The following is a 19,040-nucleotide window of genomic DNA, read 5'->3' on the forward strand; positions in this document are numbered from 1 at the left end:
CAGATGCCACTTTTAACTGTGTTAATTGTACTCAAGCCAAGGATCAAGCTGTCGATAGAAAGCCTTTATTTACATGTGAGAAGCAACATTAACCCCAGTAAGTTTAACTCCTTTGGAGTTGTAACCAGGGCCATTGGCAACAAGCTGTGTTCATGTACCAAGATCTCCCTCCTCCACATAATAAAAGGATATGCTGAGCAGCAGGGTTTGGATGTAGAGGGAAAATGTTTTATCCGTCCTTCACACGTGAAAGAAGTGAAGCAAATGCTCCCCAAAAGCTTGGGTCACACAAGTGACTCTTTGGCAGGAATGGCCTCTTTCCATCCCAATATGATGTGTGTGAATTGTAGATTGTGTTCTAGAATCCAGTCCCTGGAGTCTAAAAGAATAATTAACACATACAGCTGCATGCCAAGCATGTACTCCAGAGCCAGGTCAGAAAAACATCAGAAGCAATTACTTCCTCCCCCACACCCACAAAACCCCAGAGATTTTGGCCCATCCAGAGCAGATATGGTAATATGGTTATGGAAACGAAAATGTGTGATCAAGATATTTTTCCCCTATTTCAAATAGCACAAAATGGTGATAAGTGTCTTCCTACATGCCCACTGCTGCTCAGCAGAAAACAGTAAAGAGTATCTTAAAATTTGAAGCACATTTTAAAAATATTGAAAACCAAGTAATTTCCTTGACAATCTTGATTTTCATCCTACAATAGCTTGGGTTGGAAGGGACCTTAAAGCTTATCTCATTCCAACTCCCCTGCCACTGGAGCAGGTTGCTCAGAGCCCCATCCAACCATGGCTTTAACACTTCCAGGGATGGGGCATTTTGGTTTAGTTTCACCTAAGAAATAAAAAGCTATCCAGTAAAAGATTTTTTTTTCTTCAAATCTTAAGTATAATAGCAGAGATCCCACAAAATGTTTTATGTATACATTATTGCAAATAACAATCAGTAACATGATGTGTTTGTGTCTTGTTACCTAAATGAACATATGGAATATAAATTATGGATCACCTGCAACAGCTCTCATCTTTGGAGAGTAAAGAATGTTATCTTTAGGATATCTTATTTAGCCAAACAGCTGTCACTAAAAAGAAAATATAAAATGAAATATATTTTAACATGTATTTAAGTAAACCTTCTCAACTTTAGAACAAATTTACTGCAGGAGATTCTTCATTACCAGAGCTGTGGGTGTAACAGTTTAAGCACTGGTTATTTTAATTTGCTCACATAAAGAAGCTCCACTAGGTGACAATTGCTTTTTCCCTTCTGCAAAATAGATAAATACAAACTCCCAACCAATTCCCAAGGCCACAGCTCACCAGGCCTCTAAATGAACCCAAGTGAAGTTTAACCAAGTCATACATTTCCTGCAAGAGGAATGCTCTAAGGTAGACCAGTCGCTCACCAGGTGCCCATTGCCAATTTTGATCTCTTCAAAGCTTATTTTACAGAAAAGCCTGGACACATTACATTGTGCCCCTTAGAAAGGCAGCCACCATAACACCCAGAGGATCTGTTAGGAGGAAGTGAAATGCTGTTAGGTTTAGAGGAGGGGTTCAACTTTGAATAATCGTCAGTGAAATTAACGTGGAATTGAGTTCATTGGGTCATTATTTGAACAACGGTTTTTGTCACATTGTACCTTAATAACACCAAACTAAAGAGATTGATATTTTCTGTTACTGCATCATGAACTATTTATTACATAGATGGAAACAAAGTCTAATGGAAGGTGAAAGGGATTAAATTCAGCATTACAATAAATACTGGGGGAAAAATTCCTCACTACCAGCTGATTCCACCATAACAAGCATCTTCCCCGCTCCTATAAATAGAGGACGAAATACATAATAAAAGTGATGTGTGAATAAAACACTTCCGCATCACCCAGGGCCAGACCCAGACGCCTCTTAACCACCTCCAGGGGCGGCGACTCCCCCACCTCCTGGGTACGCTGCTCCAGCGTGGGACTATTCACAGTGTGGGACTGTGACAGTGTGAATGGCATCCAGATATCCACAGTGAGCGTGTACAGTGCGGTATTCCCTGCATCCCGCGCCCACACGCCAGCCGCGGGCACGGCGCTTGCCGGGCTGGAAGCCCCTGCTCGGTGGGGCTGCGGACGGGGCTGGATGGATCCATGGATGGACGGACGGAGGAAAGGACCGAGGCCGCCAGGGCGAGTAGGAGCAGCGCCTCGCAGCCGTGTCCTCCCGTGCGTTGGGCTCAGCCGTGGCTCGGCCGGCAGCTCGCACAGCTGCCCCGAGGGCTGGTGCCGCATCCTTTAGCTTTCATCCCTTATCTCTTATCCCTCATCCCTGATCCCGCGCGGCTCCCGCCCCGCGGCCCCGCTCCCCCCTGCGTTGCGCGCCGGCCACGCCCCTTCCGCCGCGCGCCCTTAGCCACTGGCGCACGGGGCCCGGCGCGAGCTCCGCCTCTCCGCCAATCAGCGCCGGTCGCGGGCCGTGGGCGGGGCGGTACGCCCGCGCGGCCGTACAAGGCAGCTACTGATTGGCGGCCGGTGCGACCAATGGGCGGGCGGCTCTCATGCGGCGGGGTGCGTGTTTCCGGAAGACGTGGCCGCCGCCGCCGGTGCCGCTCCCGCCCGTGCCGCTCCCGCCCGTGCCGCTCCCGCCCGTGCCGCCGTCACCATGATCTCCCTGTCCGACACGCAGAGTAAGCGCTGCCGCCGCTCCCGCCGGGGAAGCGCGGAGGGGCCGCCCGCTGCGGGGCTGGGGGCGCCGGGGGCCGGGGGTTCCCAGGGCGGCCGGGCCCGCAGCCATTGTCCGCGGCGGGGCCTCCCGGGAGCGGCCGGGCACGGTCCGGCCGGGCCGCTGGACACCGGCGGGGGAGCTCTCACGGCCGCATCCCCGCAGTGAAAGGCGCGGCGGCGGCCCCGGTGCGGCGGGAGCGGCGGCTGGCGGGGAGAACGGGTGGGAAGTGGGTGGAGAGCGGCGGGGCAGCGCTCGGCGGGACCCCGGCCTTGGGAGAGCTCTGCCAGCACGGCCGGCCTGCGTCCGGGGCTGCGAGTGCTCGGTGTGCCGTGCTGCCCTGCGGAGGGGCTGGAAGGGACCCTAAAGATCGTCTCAGCTATGGCAGGGACACCTTGCACTACTCAGGGCCCGTCCAGCCTGACCGGGAGCGTCCCAAGGATCCAGGGGCAGCCACAGCTGCTCTGGGCACCCTGTGCCAGTGCCAGGCTAGCGTTACAGGAGAACATTTCTTCCTGTTACCTAGCCTGGGTTTGTTAGGGTTTGTCGGTTTGTGCCCGTGGCACCTCGGCTGAGCACTGTGAGAGAATGAATGAATGAAAGCTGAACGATAAACAAAGTAACACTCAGCTACGCTCTTCTCGCGTGCCTCCCTCTGGACGTCGGTGGTCTGGAACCACTTAATTACCTAGACAGTAAAGAGCTTTGCTGTGCTGTTCTTGGTGGTACCACTCAAAAGTCTGCAGGTGATGCTGAGGGGGCTTCAAAGTTAGGCCGAGACACTGAAGTGGAAAAAAACAAAAATATTTGTATGTGGCCATAGTTTTGTTTCTACCAAAGTGCTTGGAAATAGAGACCGAAGAAATGAAAGTAAAGCACTTCCTAAGTGTGTCCTTAGCCAGGAGCACCAGTGGTGTTGAGGGTGCTCTGGAGTGTGTCCAGGAGCTCAGGGGCCATCCTGCTCCTCTGAACTACCCCAGCCAGGGCACACCTGCAGGGCTGGGTGCACTGCTGGACTCCCAGTACAGCAGGGACAGGGAGGTGCTGGAAGGGGTCACGGGAATGATGAGGGCTCTGGAGCATCCCTAAAGAGAAAGGACTAGGAGCTGGGCCTGTTTATTTTGGAATAGACTGAGAGGGGATCCTATTTCTGCATGTAAATATCCCAGATGGGTGACAAGAGAGTGGGGCCAGGTGTTTTCAGTGGTGCCAGTGGCAGAACAAGGAGCAATGGCCATGAAGTGAATGAAGTACAAGGAGTTTAATCTCTGTGTGAGCCATCACTTCCTTGCACTGAAGGTGGCGGAGCCGTGGAACAGTTGCCCAGGGAGGGGCTGGGTCTCCCTCTCTGCAGCCACTTGGACACATTCCTTTGTCACCTGTTGCAGGGGGGCTGGGCTGGGCGATCTCCAGAGGATCCTTCCACTCTAACCATTGTGATTCCCTGATAACAGCTTAAGCTGCAGGGTAAAGGACAATGACAGGCCTGTGATTTAAATGACCATCTCATCTATGGTGCATTTCTGGTATGACTGCCACAGAAGGAAATGAGCCTGCCTGTAAAGCACCACAGCATCAGTTATGAAGGAGGGTGGGAAAAATCTAGAAAAAAGAAGTTAAAATAACTTTATAGCAAGATACTGGAAATGAAGGTACTGGAGAGCCAGTTAAGGCCAAGGATGAAGACAGGGAGCAGAGTTTAGCAGCATTCAGCTGCTAAATATCTCAATATCTGAGATACTCAGATATTGTGCTATTACTGGGATGAGTACCAAGCCTTGGGGTTAACTTTTAGCTTTCTGATTGATTAAACCCTTGTGGGCTTTGCTTTTGCTCTTAACTTCCAGTCTGGAGTATTCATTGGACAAAAAGATAAAAATCTCTTCAGAAGGAGACTCACTGTTTTTATTTTGCTTGGTTCCTCATGTGGGACCTTCAGCTATTTCCAGTGCTAAGACTGTTGGTTGTAACTGTCAGAGACAGGAGTACTAAATAAAACACTCTGAAATTTAGTGGTTTTCAGGGTGGTTTTTTTTCCCGTTTTTCTGAAATTCTGAAGATAGTTCATTGGATATTTTAAAATTCACTGCTGTCTGGAAAAATATAGAGTTAGCCATAGAGTCACTGGTGGAATAGTTTGAAAAATACCTGGAGTGAACCACTGCTGATGTTTGGAAAGTTAATTCTGCATCTGCAGTCTAGAAGGTAATTTTAAGTGGTGCATTGAATGGTGTTATAAACCACCAGTAATTGCAAGTGAATTCACTTAGGTTTTCCCAAATTTAATTTTCAATACTAAAAAATACTGCTAGCAAAATAATAGTTATGCATTGAATATAAGCTATATTAGGTTTTGTCTTCTAAAAGCCTATAGCACACAATTACATTTCATTTTGCACTATATTATGCTCTATAAAAGACTTGAGATGTGTATTGTCTGCCCTAATCTTTCACAAGCAATGTATCTTAAGTTTGAATCTTAAAATCTGCTGAGCTGTTTGTACACTGTGCTGCAGTAGTCTTGCACAGCTTATGGAATTTCTGGAGAAACTGATGATGATTTGCTCCCTTGTCTCAGGAAATCATAATTATCCAGGATAAATACAATCTGACCAGTGTGTGTTGCTGCATTTCTAGGCATTGATATGTTGTATTTGACTAACGTGGGAAAGCTCTTCTGGCACAGGAGAAACCATTTTAAAATAGTTTGCTCCCTCTATAAATATTCATCGTTAGTTGTTGAAAGGATTTTCTACAAAATGCCAGCACTTTTTCTTTTCCTTCCTCTGAGAAGTGTAGTTAAATATATTTACAAATCCTGATCCAAATCAAGGCAGTAACTGAGATGTCAGCACTGGAGGATAATAGTCCTGGACCATTCATCTTCTTCCAGCAGTTATTTTGGGATAATGAGAATAATGTTCCTTTCTCTTTTTCCCTTTTCCTCCACTAAGCAGAGCACACGGGTGACTTGTGCAGTGAATCAGAGCCCGTTGTGGCAGAAGTGCTTCCAAACCGGTTTGGGGTGGTTGCAGAGGTGTCAGAGAGGGAATTGCCGCAGCTGCTGGGAGGTGGCTCTGCCTCCTGCCCACATCCACACCTTGAGCTGTGCCTGGGGAGGAGCAAATACTCACCTCCAGGACTGCTTATTTATCTTGCTGGCAGCTGGTAATTCCTCTGGAGTCCTGCCTCCAAGTGTTTTCCTTCCAGAATGCAGATTGTTTCTGCTCTTCTGAAGTAAAGAGTACTGGAGAAAAGGGCACTTGCAATTGTTACACTGCCTTCAGTCAGCAGATCCATTGAAAATACAATTTGCAATTCTGTTTTTCGTTGTAAACCAGTACGGAGAGTGCCTGTAGTAAATTGATTGGATCGAGTTACTTAGTGCTTTTAATTGTGGGGTGTTAAAATGCTCACAGTGAAAGTTTAAAGTGGCAGCCTATGCCACACAACTACAGCCCTAACAGCCTTGCTAAAGGCAAGCCCTCAGAGAAGTCTGGGGAATGGAATGTTGCTGTAACCAATCTGAGCTGTGTTGAAATTTATTTCCAATAACTACTTAGAAGTCCTAAAACAGGCATAATTATCCTCCTTTACTCCCAAGCTCATCAAGCAACAGCAAATGACCAACTGCATCAACAGAGTGCAGTTAAAATCCATAGAGGCAGATCTGGCCCACAGCAGCAGTGAGGGATGTGATTGTGGATTTTGTGGTTTTTGTTTGTTTCAGGACAGGCTATGCAAAACTACTTGGAACTTCAAAATACACGGGCATATATACAGGCATAGTATTAGGTTGGCTTTTGCTAAGCTGTTTTTGTTTTGCAGTTTACAAACCTGTCAGTTACTGTGTCTGGTCACAGTGAAAACAATAATAAATGCATGTGTTTGCAGCCCTGTTGCTGCTGTTCCTGGTTTTTCTCTGCCATTCATCTGTGTGAGAGTCAAAGGAAGGCTTTAGAGATTTAAAATTAAAAGCAGGATGTATTTCTAATAGCAGTCTTCAAGATACTATTGTGAAATGGTAGTTTTAATCCTTGCTTGACGTTTGTTTCTCCTACAAACCTTCCATCCTACTCTTGGCTTCCCAGTTTTTCTTGAGCATCCTTTGCAGAACTCAAAGTTTATAGAACTGTTTATACTGGAAAAAAGCCTTTAAGAGCATTGAGTCCAGCTGTTAACCCAGCACTGGCCAGTCCATAATTTAAGCAAATAAATTAAGTACAAAAGGTATTTTTAGAAAAATCTGCAAGTTAAGATAATAAAATGAAAAATTTTATAAAATGGAACTGCTATACAGCACTAGCAGTCTAGTGATATTGTACCTATGTGTAATGTAAATCTACCATTTAATTAATAAAAATTAAATATGAAGCATGGAAATTATAATTGAACATTAATCCCTCAATATTTAGTATCTACCAGTTTTGTGAAAACTGGCAATTGTCTGGAGCCCCAGGCTAGTGTTTGATAGCTGTCAGCACATGTGCTACTCGGAAAAATCCTGCAGGATTCATCCAAGTTCTGTTCCATCTAGAAAATGCTGTGCAAGTCATGGGAGATGGAACATGACGTTTCAGGAGCATGGACAGGACCAGGGTACTTACATTACTATGGGAAAGATAATGGGATAAGATCTGCAGATCCCAGAGTATTCTGAATTAAAAGAGAAGAATCACAAGGATTCACCCCTTCAGTGAATGACCCACATGGGAATCAAACCCTGACCCTGGAGTTATTTGTACCATGTTCTGACCAACTGATCTAATCTGGAAAACAAAGTTTCATTATCAAACAATCCTTTAATTTACAAATAATCCTGTTCTCCAAGATAGCAATTAATCAAAACGGATATATGTCTTTCCTATATGTATGTATGCATGTATGTATGTATATGGTTGCATTCAATTCCAGTTCCAAACATGGCCTTTGTTGATAAACAGCTTCCAAAGATCTGTCTGTTGAAGTAACTGGGGTCTACAAGATTTATAATATTTGTACAGTCAAGGAAGTTCCTAAATTTAAAATGTCTTTAGAGTGGATGTTCTAATTTTTTCCCCAGTTTTTATCCCTGACCTTTTCTTGGTACCATGTTTTGTTACATGCCTAAATTTGTTTCTTTTTCAGAGATTGGAATGGGACTAACAGGCTTTGGAGTGTTTTTCCTCTTCTTTGGAATGATACTCTTCTTTGACAAAGCTCTTTTGGCTATTGGAAATGTAAGTGACTTTTCTGCAGTGCTTAGAATCAAGTATGTGATCTATTAAACTCAAAATAGAACATGTTATCAGTTTGAAGCTGAATGACAAAGATTACTGTGGTGATCTGGTATAAAAGAGGAGTGCTCAGTGATAGGAGTGAATAATTTTTGCTGCTTAAGGTTAGAACAGCTCACACTGATGTGAATATCACCGTGGGTCAGGCCTGTGGGATGTTGGTAGACAAGAAGCAGCTTGTTCCACAGTTATGCTGCTGCAAATGTGATATTTTGTGGTCCTCTGAGATCACTGTCAATTTGACTATCTATTTGGATAAAAATCTTTTAAGTACATGCTAGCAAATGTAGTTTTGCAGTGCTGTAGGAGGAAAGAAAGAAATATGAATTGCTGGCACTTCTGGCATTAGAAGAGCCAGACCTCCTTCATAAAAGAGAGATTCAGTATCTGCAGCTTTTACCAAATCAAAGTTGTCACTTAAAGCAGCACAGAAAATAAGTCCTAGTTCTGGTACAGGAAATTTCCAATCCAAATATCAAATGCCAGGGTGTTTCCTGCATGTGCCAGTCTCTGTGCCTCTGCTGTTCTAACCTGTGCCAGCCAAAGCACAGCCTGGCTGGGAGAGGTTCAGCCCTTCTTTTGCTGATGCCTAAAAGTCTGCAACCAAACTGATCAGTTTCCTTCTCAAACACTGAGATTCCCTGAAGGGAAATATAAAACAGTGTATCTGAATTTGTTGAAGCATTTTTATGAACCATCAGATCAAGTGTGCAGTGGGAGAGTGGAAAATGAAATAATGCTTATTGTCTTTTTCTAATGTAAGGTGGAAATATGAGATCCTGTTTAGGGAAAATGAAAACGTAGGTAGGAAGAGACAATGACAGGCTATGTGGTAACCAAAGATAATGCAAGAAAAGGTACTGTATCCTTGCAGAGAATTGTTTTTATCAAGAAAAAAAAAAGTTATATCAGAAAGGGCAGGAAGTTCTAAGAAATTGATTTGTTAAATGGCATCCAAAACTTAAACGTGAGTAAAACAATCTTGAGTAAAACCTGAGATACTATTGCTTTCTGAGCAAAAATGTTGTTACAATAATTCCAAGTCCTTTTGCTACAGGACACCAGAAGTAGTTCTAACTACTTGAGACTGGTGTTCTGGTGTTCAGTCTATACTGGAACAAATAAATAAACAATAAAAAGACTCTGCACAGTAAAAAACAACTGTTCAGCTTTTTCCTTCTCTGGCTTGGCACTGTGAGTAGATCAGCAGAAGCGGTTGAAGATGTCAGTGGCACAGAGCAGAGGTGCTGTTATGTGTGGTTAGGAACCTTTAGGTCAAGGTTCCTAACCCTGTTAGGAACCTTTGCTGTCAGGAGGACTGAGCTTCAGCACCACCTGTGGGTAAAGCTTTGACAGGGCAGATCCTCTGTCTTGGGTATGTTAAAAGGATAGACCCTTTACTTTCAAGCAGCTGAGAGATACAAGTGCTTTAAGATGGACCTTATAAAAGAAAATCAGAAATAAATTCATTCTCACCAACTGTCTCATGGTATTAACAGAAGTTGTGCAAGAAAGGCAGTGTAATTTTATAAAATATGTATGTGTGTGTTTACATACTCTACTTGGGAACATAATTAGTTGTTTTCTTTCTTTGGTTTGGTTTTGTCTTTTTTAGGTTTTATTTGTGGCTGGCTTGTCTTTTGTTATCGGTTTAGAAAGAACATTCAGATTCTTCTTTCAAAAACACAAAATGAAAGCAACAGGCTTCTTCCTGGGTGGTGTGCTCATAGTTCTCATTGGCTGGCCTTTAGTAGGAATGATCCTGGAAATTTATGGGTTCTTCCTATTGTTCAGGTAAGTCTTGTTTGAAAACAACTTTGTGTTAGTTTATCTAGGAATAAATGTATTGTGTAGTGTTTGTGTTAGAGTTGACAAAGCAGCATCCTTTAAATGTTCCTTTTGGACAGATTTTAAATGAAATTGTTTTTTTACAGGTTGGTAAGTATTTTTCCAGGACTCAAAGCTGATAATGTTGCTGAGGCATTTACCAAAGTGACTTTCATAATGCTGATGTCTAACCAAAGAATTGTAAAGCTTCAAAATGTGTGGGAGCCCAAATTGTTAGCAGTATGAAGTTTCAATATCTCCTCATGGAAAAGGGATACTTGGTCCTCATTTCAGTAGGGAATTTGTTATTTTCTTTGACAAATGGGGCAAAATATTTAGATACAACCATCCTAGGTTTGTAACCTTACCGTTTCATCACTTTGGCAGCCCAGGGAAAAGCTGTTTTCTGCCATATTTCATTACAATTGTGCCTTGGAGTCAGAACTGCTTGTTTGGGTTAGCAGTATCTAGACTGTAGTTAAGGAAAAATGGAAATTCTATTTTTTTAACAGCAATCTTGAAACATGTTATAACTTTCAGAATGTGTCAGTTAAGTTCTTCATAACTGTAACTGTAATAGTGAAAGAATTTTACCTGTTACAACCTTCATAGATATCTATATTTTTATCTTTATTTCCATGGTTGAAGTTCTATGCTTCCCTACAGAACAAAGCAAAAAATATGCAAAAAAAGTAGAAAGAGAGGCTTCTGGTTGTTCTTGGACCTCTCTCCAGATGCAGATTGTTCCACTAATGGTTATTGATCAAGTTTCAGACCCTGAAGTGTTCTGTGAATGGCTCAATAACACCGGTCCTGTTAATCACAGTGAAACCATTGTTCTCATGGAGTTCTTTTTGTACCCAGTAAAATTGTATGTTAATCTGATATTTAGTTCAGATAAAATGTTTATTTTAAAAGTCAGTCTGAACTTGGCTCTTACTGGAGACAGTGAAATTTCAGAAAATTAAATTAGTGGCTTTAATGTATTTCTTATTGTTCTGCTCTGTGTTACTCTGAATCCTGTCACTGTAAGTGCTGTGATAATCTCAGTATTCCACTGAATACACTGTCACTTCTTGCTTGGTTTAATCAGCCTGTACACAGCAAGTAGAATGTGTTTCCAACAGAACACCCTCCTTTAAAAGATCTCAAAAGAATTATAAGTGAGTCTGTCTAGGCAGGTGTGGTTATGGATTATCTAGTGGTGCTTGCAAGGTAAAACACTGTTGAGAGGTTTATACAAGATCAATAATTATCCCCAGGACTGTCCCTTAGCCTGAAGGGAATCAACACGGGATGGATAATTCCAGATATTAATGTTTAGCTGATCTGTTTTAATTTAAAGCATCTGGAGACCAGTGGTTTGGCGTGAATGATCTTAAATGTCTTTTCCAACCTTGATTCCATGATTCTGTGACCATCTTTTCCAGGACTCATTAGTTGATAGAATCTAAATCCCTTGCTACAAGGCTGACTAGTGACTACTTCAAGCAAAGCTTTTTGTTTTGCTTCAGCCTTGTTCCGTTCAACCATCCTCCTCCTGTCAGCAACTTGCTCCCTTCTGAAAATCTTACAAATGAGGTCTTTGCTCAAGCACCATTTTCTACTGTTCCTCAGGGTCCTGCTGCTTGGTTGCATAGCAGAAAACTGCCCTGCTATTATGGGACAGCTGCTGTAATCTAAGGTGCTTTTGGAGCCTTGTTCAGATGACAGCCCTGCAGAGTTATGGCTGACAATATTATCCCTGCTGTACTGACTGTTCCTTATTCTTGGACACAGCAGTTGTTTTAATCTGTTACAAGTGATTTGTGTGCCCTGCCTCACAATTTACTGGGCTGCTGAAATGAAGTGATCTGGTCTTAAAAAAAAAACCAAAACAAAAAAACCACAACAACAAAACAAACAAACAAACAAAAAAACCACCAAAACTCCAAACCCCCCCTTATTGGTGGATATTACCCAGTAAATAGTTCTTAGCAGGGTGGTGAAGAGGATGATGACTTGTGAAATTTCACAGTTTCACTGTGACTGAGGCCTCATTGCACATTAATCCTTATTCCATGCAGGGAATGCTGAGCACAGGATTGCTGGGAATGCCAGCAGCTGCCTGCAGACAGCTGAGATGCTGCCACAGAAAATTTGGTTATCTGCTGCAGAGGTTAGGTGGAGAGTGCAGGGGCTGCACCAGAGCATCTGCCAGGGAAGATCCACAGGGCCACCATTCAAACCACTGACTTCAGTTTGGGAAATAAATGAATGCACAACTCTGTCATGCTTCATTTTCTTTAGTTAATGTAAGAGTATCATCCATGGCTTTAATTACTCAGAACTAACTTCACTTGTTTCTACATTGGGTCTTGAATATATTTTCTATAACATAAAGAGGAATTATCTTAAAATATGTATGCTAATTTTGAGAAATCCATTTTGCAGACTAAATTAGGTATTCTCACTTGAGTTATTTTTTGATGAGTTGACTGAGAGTTGCCAGCTATGAAGAAAATTAAATCCATTTAAAAATACACCATTTCATTCCTGGTTTTCTCTTTACTCTGATGAATGTATACTGATATATTTGGTAAACAAGTGTGCTGCTAACAAGCTGCAAGGTTTTATGTAATCTTGGTTTAAAAATTTTTTAAATTAAATTTTTTTTTCATGTTACAGCAATATGAGGAAAGCTTAATTACAAAAACTAATACAATCTTCTGATGTTTTACCTAAAGGGGGTTCTTTCCTGTGGTGGTTGGCTTTATTAGAAGAGTTCCAGTTCTTGGGTATCTCTTGAATTTACCTGGTATAAGCTCGGTAAGTTTGGTACTTCATGCAACAACTGCAGCATGTTCTGGTTTTCATTCCACTGATATAGCACCTGTAGAAATGCATCAAAAATAAAGCAAATAGAACTTTGGAGCAATGACTTCAAATGCATTCCTGCACTGTTCTTGCACTATGCACCTCCCACTCATTCCCAGGGAGACACTCCTAGAGGTAAAAGGACAGAAGGAGGTGTTGGCAGGAGCTGCCCCTGCTCGTGGGCAGTGGAGTGGGAAGAGTCCTGCATTGTGAGGGAATGCTGGGGTTCTTCTGCTTCCCTCTTGGCCCTGGCTGACCACACAGGTGAATCCTCTTCCTCTCCTGTTGTACAATGAGGAGGGCACTGTGGTGCAGTATTTGGCTGAACTTAGGAAAAGCCTCTAAAAGCAAAGAGTGGAGTTCAATGTTATGTTGCAGCTCGTATGGTGAACCCAGAAACTCTCAGCTTGCATAGTCATTCATCAGATATATTTATTGAGGTCCACTGCACCAGGCCACATCTGTTTATTACTATAGATTTGAGGTTTATTCAAATTGAGTTTTCCATTTTTAAACCAAATGGCTGAGGATTTGAAGACAACAGAAGGATGCTAAACTAGGGTGTTTCAGTCAACTGCTTTTACTGTGCTAAATTATTTATGTATTTTAACACAAGCATTTGTAACACTAGTTTTGAAAGCAACAGTTTTAATAGCTAGTGCTGAAACTTAATAGTGGGAATAACTTAGATGCATACAGGCTGTTTTTTAAAAATGAGTTTTCAGATCATCTGTTCCAGTCTCACAGTTAGGCCAAGTTGTGGCTCATAATTCATGATCAATTGAATGTTTCATCTGTCAATTGATCCTAATCATATTTAATTTGATCATAACGGGGTTAAATCTTGTTTTTAAAAGATAATTGTTAATGTTTTATTCAAAGCCTACGTAGGCTCAGAAGAGAATCCACAGTAATGGTCAGTTGAAATATCTTCCTTGGTCTACTAATGCATGTGTGGCTGAGACTGTATTGTTTTGTTTCAACCATTAAGCTGGCAGTGTTATCTGCATTCTTCTATTTCCTTTCTCATTCTGTTGCATCTTCATGCTGCACTCTTAATGTCTATATGAGAAAAACATGTTATGCAGAAACACAATTGCAATTGTAAGAATTTTGGTTTTCACAAACCTAAACCATGAGAGCTCGGTGAGTACTACTTGACTCTCATTTCCAGTCACATACTAACTGTGCAAGTAGCAAGCAGTGTTTGAGAGCAGCTTCCCTCTACATAAATGTCATCAACCTAAAACCTTTTTGTCTCCTTTTCCACAGCTTGTAGATAAAGTTGGAGAAAGCAACAACATGGTATAATGACGAGAGGGTGGAAGACTGATCTAAACTTTTACTGTATTATTTATAAAATCCCTTTGAAGAATACTCAGCACAAAGGTTAAGTTGTGTACAAAGGAAAAAGCTTGTTACATTCTTTACATAACAGTTTAATTTAAAATGTATAGTCAACAGTATACATTAGAAAAGAAGCTCAGCAAGTGTGCTTCTAGAAAAGTAACTCCAGAGTTCAAGAAGTAAACTGAAGAGGGGAAAGTCATGGAATAACCCCTGTTACAACTGTTCAAGACTATTTTTGTTGGTTTTGGAAAACATGCTAGAGGCAATGAACCCTTGTGGAATTAACGGTGCCTGTTCTTTACCTCCTTATTTTGAAGGTGCAGTGGAGCAAACAGGCCTACATTTTTAAGGGTGACCCAAACTTACCCAACCCTCTGCTTGCTATCCTCAGAGTGCAAAAAAATCAAACAGGAAACTTCTTGTGTAACAAGAGATGCATCTTTGCATGAAGGTTAAGATGACTATTCATCTATAAGTGTATTATGACAATAAAAAGGAAACCCTACACAGTTCTGTTGTAAACATTTTTGTAAATATGTGGCTGAAATACAGCATTGTTATCTTAATGTTTCAAAGCCAAATGGTAGTTGATTGTATTTGCCTTCCATTTCGGAATATGCAAAAGGTCAATCTTTAATAACTTTGGTCTTAAATGTTGGTTCTGAACATGCAGAGCTCATTGGGGAACTCTGGAAGCTGACTTGCAGGCCTTCCCGGTTGTTCTCCTTGAGCCATGTTCCATGTGCATCCTGATGAGAATGTAGCCCCTTGTCACTAACGTGCAAACTCTGTGAAATATGCTTAGTTCACAAAAAACTGCATTAGGCTGAGGTGCTGATGTGAACCCTGTGACATGTAACTTACCAGAACCTGGAGCTTTGTTTTTAACCAGTTTGAAACTAAGCTTTCTTTGTTTACTCTGGAACTACGAATTGACTTTTATTTTTTACGGTAATAAAATGGAAACTTAAAGCTCTGTGTACGTGAGTCTGTGGGGAGAAAACTGCTGAGTGACTGGGGCTGACTACAGATCAAGTGCCAATCTCCATGTGTTTGTAACGTGTTACTGGTTAGCTGGTTATCTTCAGACAGCTCCTGGTTACAGCAGCAGCTTTGCTGTTACTGAGGATTCTTGGCTAACCTGGAATAAATGTCCCCTCCTAATGCCCAGGTCCCATTTCTGCTCCTGTTGGGGTGTTAACTGTTGTGCACTTGCAATAGTCTCAGTTACAGTGTCCTCACCTACCAATCCTTGTTCAGTGAATTGTGTTTGTGCAGGCAGGGGGTTCTGTTCTGTTTCATTTTCTTTTCCCTTTCATGTACTCCTGAAACAATTACCCAATGTAGTATTAAAGGTAGCTATGTAGCCTAAAGGTCTAATGTCTGGGGGTGTGGTTTTTGTGGGTTTTTTTTGTTTGTTTTTTTGTTTTTTTTTTTTTTTATTATTATTATGCAGTTAAAATTGGAGTTTTCTAATGTTAGTTTTAACTTTAAAAATCCTCGTATACCAACCTTTTTGAAAGTTGCTGTGAAGTTTATTTGTATAAAACAAGGGGTTTTTTCACTACAACTGTATAAATAGCCACAATCTGCTATTATCAATATTTAATTTGCTTCCTTCTAAAACAGGCACAAAATTATTCAGAAAGAAAACCCAACCTGTTTTTTTGCAATTAATAACATCTGAAAAATCAGTGGGTTTATTTTATAAATTGCTATATTTTCTTGATGGCATGTGCATTACAGTTTAGAAACAGGAGTGAATACAATTGTTGGCTCTACCTCAAGAGATAAAGCATTTTAGATAACCCAATTTTAACTGCTTCTATAGCTCTGTGGTGTGTTCCAATGACTACAGAATAACACTCCAGCAGCTCAGCCAGCTCCTGTTTGCTGTGGTAGGGCACTAGGCTGTGCTGTGGCAACCAACTGCTGTCTCAAGCAGACAGTGCTCACCTTAGAAATCAGCTACCTGAAGGTTTTTGTGCTTCTGTCTTGAAAAATAATGTGATGGAAAAGGTGGATTGCACCACAGGACTGTGGATCTCTGGCTGCAGCAACTTGCTTGGTAAGCTGAAGTACCTTCATCAACAAGAAATGATGACGGTGTCTTTTAGAGGTGGTTCCTGTGTGGCTGTGGATGATCTTTTGCCTCTGAGAAGCCGGGGTGTAGGCAGGTCATCTCAGTTATATTTAATTCATTGTTTTAAATCAAGTCAATTTTTTGTCACATGTGAACTGTTGTGGAAAGCATCTGAGGGAACAGAATTGTGTGTTGAATTTAGCATAGTCTATCCCTCAAGGTAACGTTGTTTTTGAGATGGTTTTGCCAAGATAAATGTGGGTGGCAGCAAAGGTCAAAACAACTTAGCCTTAAAGTGTTTCTGTCCTTGTAAAAATATCTCTAACAGAAACATGCTTGGAATGTTTCCCCTTTTAAATGTAATTTATAATTGCTGCTTTAAAACTCATAAGGATGGATCTTACTCTGAGCAAATGAATACTGTAAATATCCTTGTCATACCTTGAATAAATGGGAACCTTTTTCTATAATTTGTCTTTGTGTCTTCGTGTGCACATTTTAAGAAAGTCTGTTGACAAGTGTTGGACAAGTTTTCCTTCCCAGAGTGTCAGGAGTACAGGGTGTTACTGCCTGGCTATCTTACACTGTTGTGACTTTTACAGTAAATAGGAGCTTCGATTAATCTTAAATGGAAAGGTTTCCTCCCTTTTTTACAACAAACCTTTTACATAAGCATCCCCCTAGTTTTTCAAGTTCCAGTTTCGGACACAGCACAACAAAATACAAAATTTCAGTTACATGGGAAACTACCTCCCATGACGAAATAACTGTGAAACTTCAGGAGAAAAAGAGCATGTGTCTAGATCCTGGAGCAGGGTTTTAGTCTAGCTCAAGGATATGACCGTGAGTTCTGTGTATCCTAGAAAGTGGCCTGATAAGCAGGTTAACCATTCCGTGGTGCTTTGCAAGCTTGTGGCTCATTGTTGAGGATTTTCACAGGAGAGGAGCAAAGGAAAGCTTTTAAATGGTTGTTGAGGTGTTGTGTTGGTGCTGTGCACCAGTTAGTACCCTAAAAACTTAATTTGACCAAAGTTGCTTGTCTAGAAAGAACTGGCACTTCCTAATTTGAAAGGAAAAACCCCACAGCAATGTCTGGTTACATCTGTTAAACTAGGAGAGGTATAATTTTAATCTGTAGGTGGCTCATGGCCAGTTAGTTTCAGTGACTAGTTGCCATTCATTAACCAGGAGTACTTTGGCTTAGTTACTGCTCACAATGTGATACCATACACAGTTTAGAGAGTGTCAAAAGCAGTGCAAATAAAGGAATCTTGGCCCTGTGGCAGATGTTAAAATGAAGGGGATGGGTTTTTTTGAATTGTTTAAAGATTTCAAGGGACACACTCATCCCCTTGTTCCCTTTCTGGATGACTGATTGTCAGTCAGGCTGGAGAGTAGAGTCCATATCCCTAAACCACATGTCTGTCTCCGAGCTGGCTCTTCAGAGGTCACTGCTACCCCTTGGACTCCATCTCTGCTCCTCTGGCTGCCACACCTCTGGCTGCTCTAGCCTTCAGAGGGCCAGTGCCAGCTGTGACATCAGTGGCATGTCATTACCAGACTGATTTACCAGCAGAACTTGGCCCTCATGGCCCATCTGTTCTCAGTTCTGCCCCTCTAGTATTGATCTTGGCACATTAAAGCATCTCTTAGAGGAGCTGGATCTCATGCTCAGCCCAACAAAGAGATTCTGCAGCTGCTGTAATCCCTCACCAAGCCTAATTCACCACAATTATATGTTAAAGCTGCCTCCTCAAATACAGAATAATTCACAGAAAAATCACATGGCTATTGTGGGGTAATTTAGTGTGGAATTCATTATCTCAGACTAAGTATTATGACTGGGATTTGGAGCAATATCTATGTATGGGAATGCATTTATGTGTTGGTTACCAGTCATTAAGGGTAGTTTAATGCCCAGAAATGTGCTTGCCAAAAAGCATCTGTGCTGCTGCATGCTTTCTAGCAGGCACCACTTCCCACTGAGTACTGCTTTTCAGGGGAATGTGGTGGATCTCCTATAGAAATATATAAGTTTGGGGTCTCTTACTGCTCACAGAAGCTCTGCATTCATAACTGAGCACCATAGGCCATGCTGGTCCTGCAGTCAGGGTCCCTCTGTGGCCACCAGGAGGAACCAGGAATGTGGGGGTCCCAGTTGCTGGGGTACCAGTTGTTGGTTTTTCTGGGTCTGGATTGAAGGCACCTGAGACAGCAGTTCATGTTCACACTCAGGTGTTTATTATTTCTGATCAGTAAAACAGTCCCACTGCTGTAAATTCAGCAGCTTTTCATTAGAAGGCACAGAATGGCCAACAATCTCTTGGTAAAAGGTCTTTTCAGACTAAACTATCCAGTTAAGAGCTGACACCTGGATTATTTTCCCTTTTAACCCAATAACTGATCCCAAAGAGCCCACAATGCAGACTTTTCTGCCCAATTACAAAATGCCACCCAAACCCACGGAGAAGGAGGAAGAAGCAGCACGAAGAAGAAACCCAGGATGACACCCTGTGCCCTCCATCTTGCTTCCATCCACAACATACTAAAAATCCCAAAACCTCAATTTCTCACCCAGTGACACACCTACACTATTCTCTATAACCTATTTCACACTTTTGTGGGTTCCAGTCTGTCTTGAAGTCCGGGAAGCTTTCTCCATGGATGAGGGTCAGAGTCAGTGCTGCCCTGGAGGTCAGGGCGCCCCAGAGCAGACACAGAAATATTCCCTGTGGTGCCCTCGGTTCCTCACAGGAAGAAGTGAAATTCCTCAGGTCGGGGATGGCAGCAGGGGGGTCACCAGCTCCTTGGGAGCACCAGCATGGAGCCCATGTCCCTGCAAAACCAGGAGGGCAGGTGGGGATGTCTCATGCTCAAGCACAAACACACCTTTTATTGTGTTCTTTTTGGCACCCGCTATTT

General features: G+C 42.3%; 1 protein-coding gene across 2 annotated transcripts; it reads left to right on the forward strand.

The window, feature by feature from the left end:
* The first annotated feature begins 2,607 nt into the window (after positions 1 to 2,607).
* On the forward strand, positions 2,608 to 14,628 carry GOLT1B (golgi transport 1B). Of its 2 annotated transcripts, XM_058022381.1 has the most exons (6): positions 2,608 to 2,691; positions 7,854 to 7,945; positions 9,618 to 9,796; positions 12,556 to 12,637; positions 13,568 to 13,601; positions 13,958 to 14,046. In XM_058022381.1, exons 1-5 carry the CDS (start codon positions 2,667 to 2,669, stop codon positions 13,574 to 13,576), a joined length of 387 nt encoding a protein of 128 aa, XP_057878364.1. In that variant the 5' UTR covers positions 2,608 to 2,666; the 3' UTR covers positions 13,577 to 13,601; positions 13,958 to 14,046. The 2 variants fall into 2 exon arrangements, with proteins under 2 accessions (XP_057878364.1, XP_057878363.1); XM_058022380.1 differs by lacking the exon at positions 13,568 to 13,601 and having other exon boundaries at positions 13,958 to 14,628.
* The last annotated feature ends 4,412 nt before the right edge of the window (positions 14,629 to 19,040 follow it).

The sequence above is a fragment of the Melospiza georgiana genome, chromosome 4 (genome assembly GCF_028018845.1).
Source record: "Melospiza georgiana isolate bMelGeo1 chromosome 4, bMelGeo1.pri, whole genome shotgun sequence".
In the NCBI taxonomy this organism is placed as follows: Eukaryota; Metazoa; Chordata; class Aves; order Passeriformes; family Passerellidae; genus Melospiza; species Melospiza georgiana.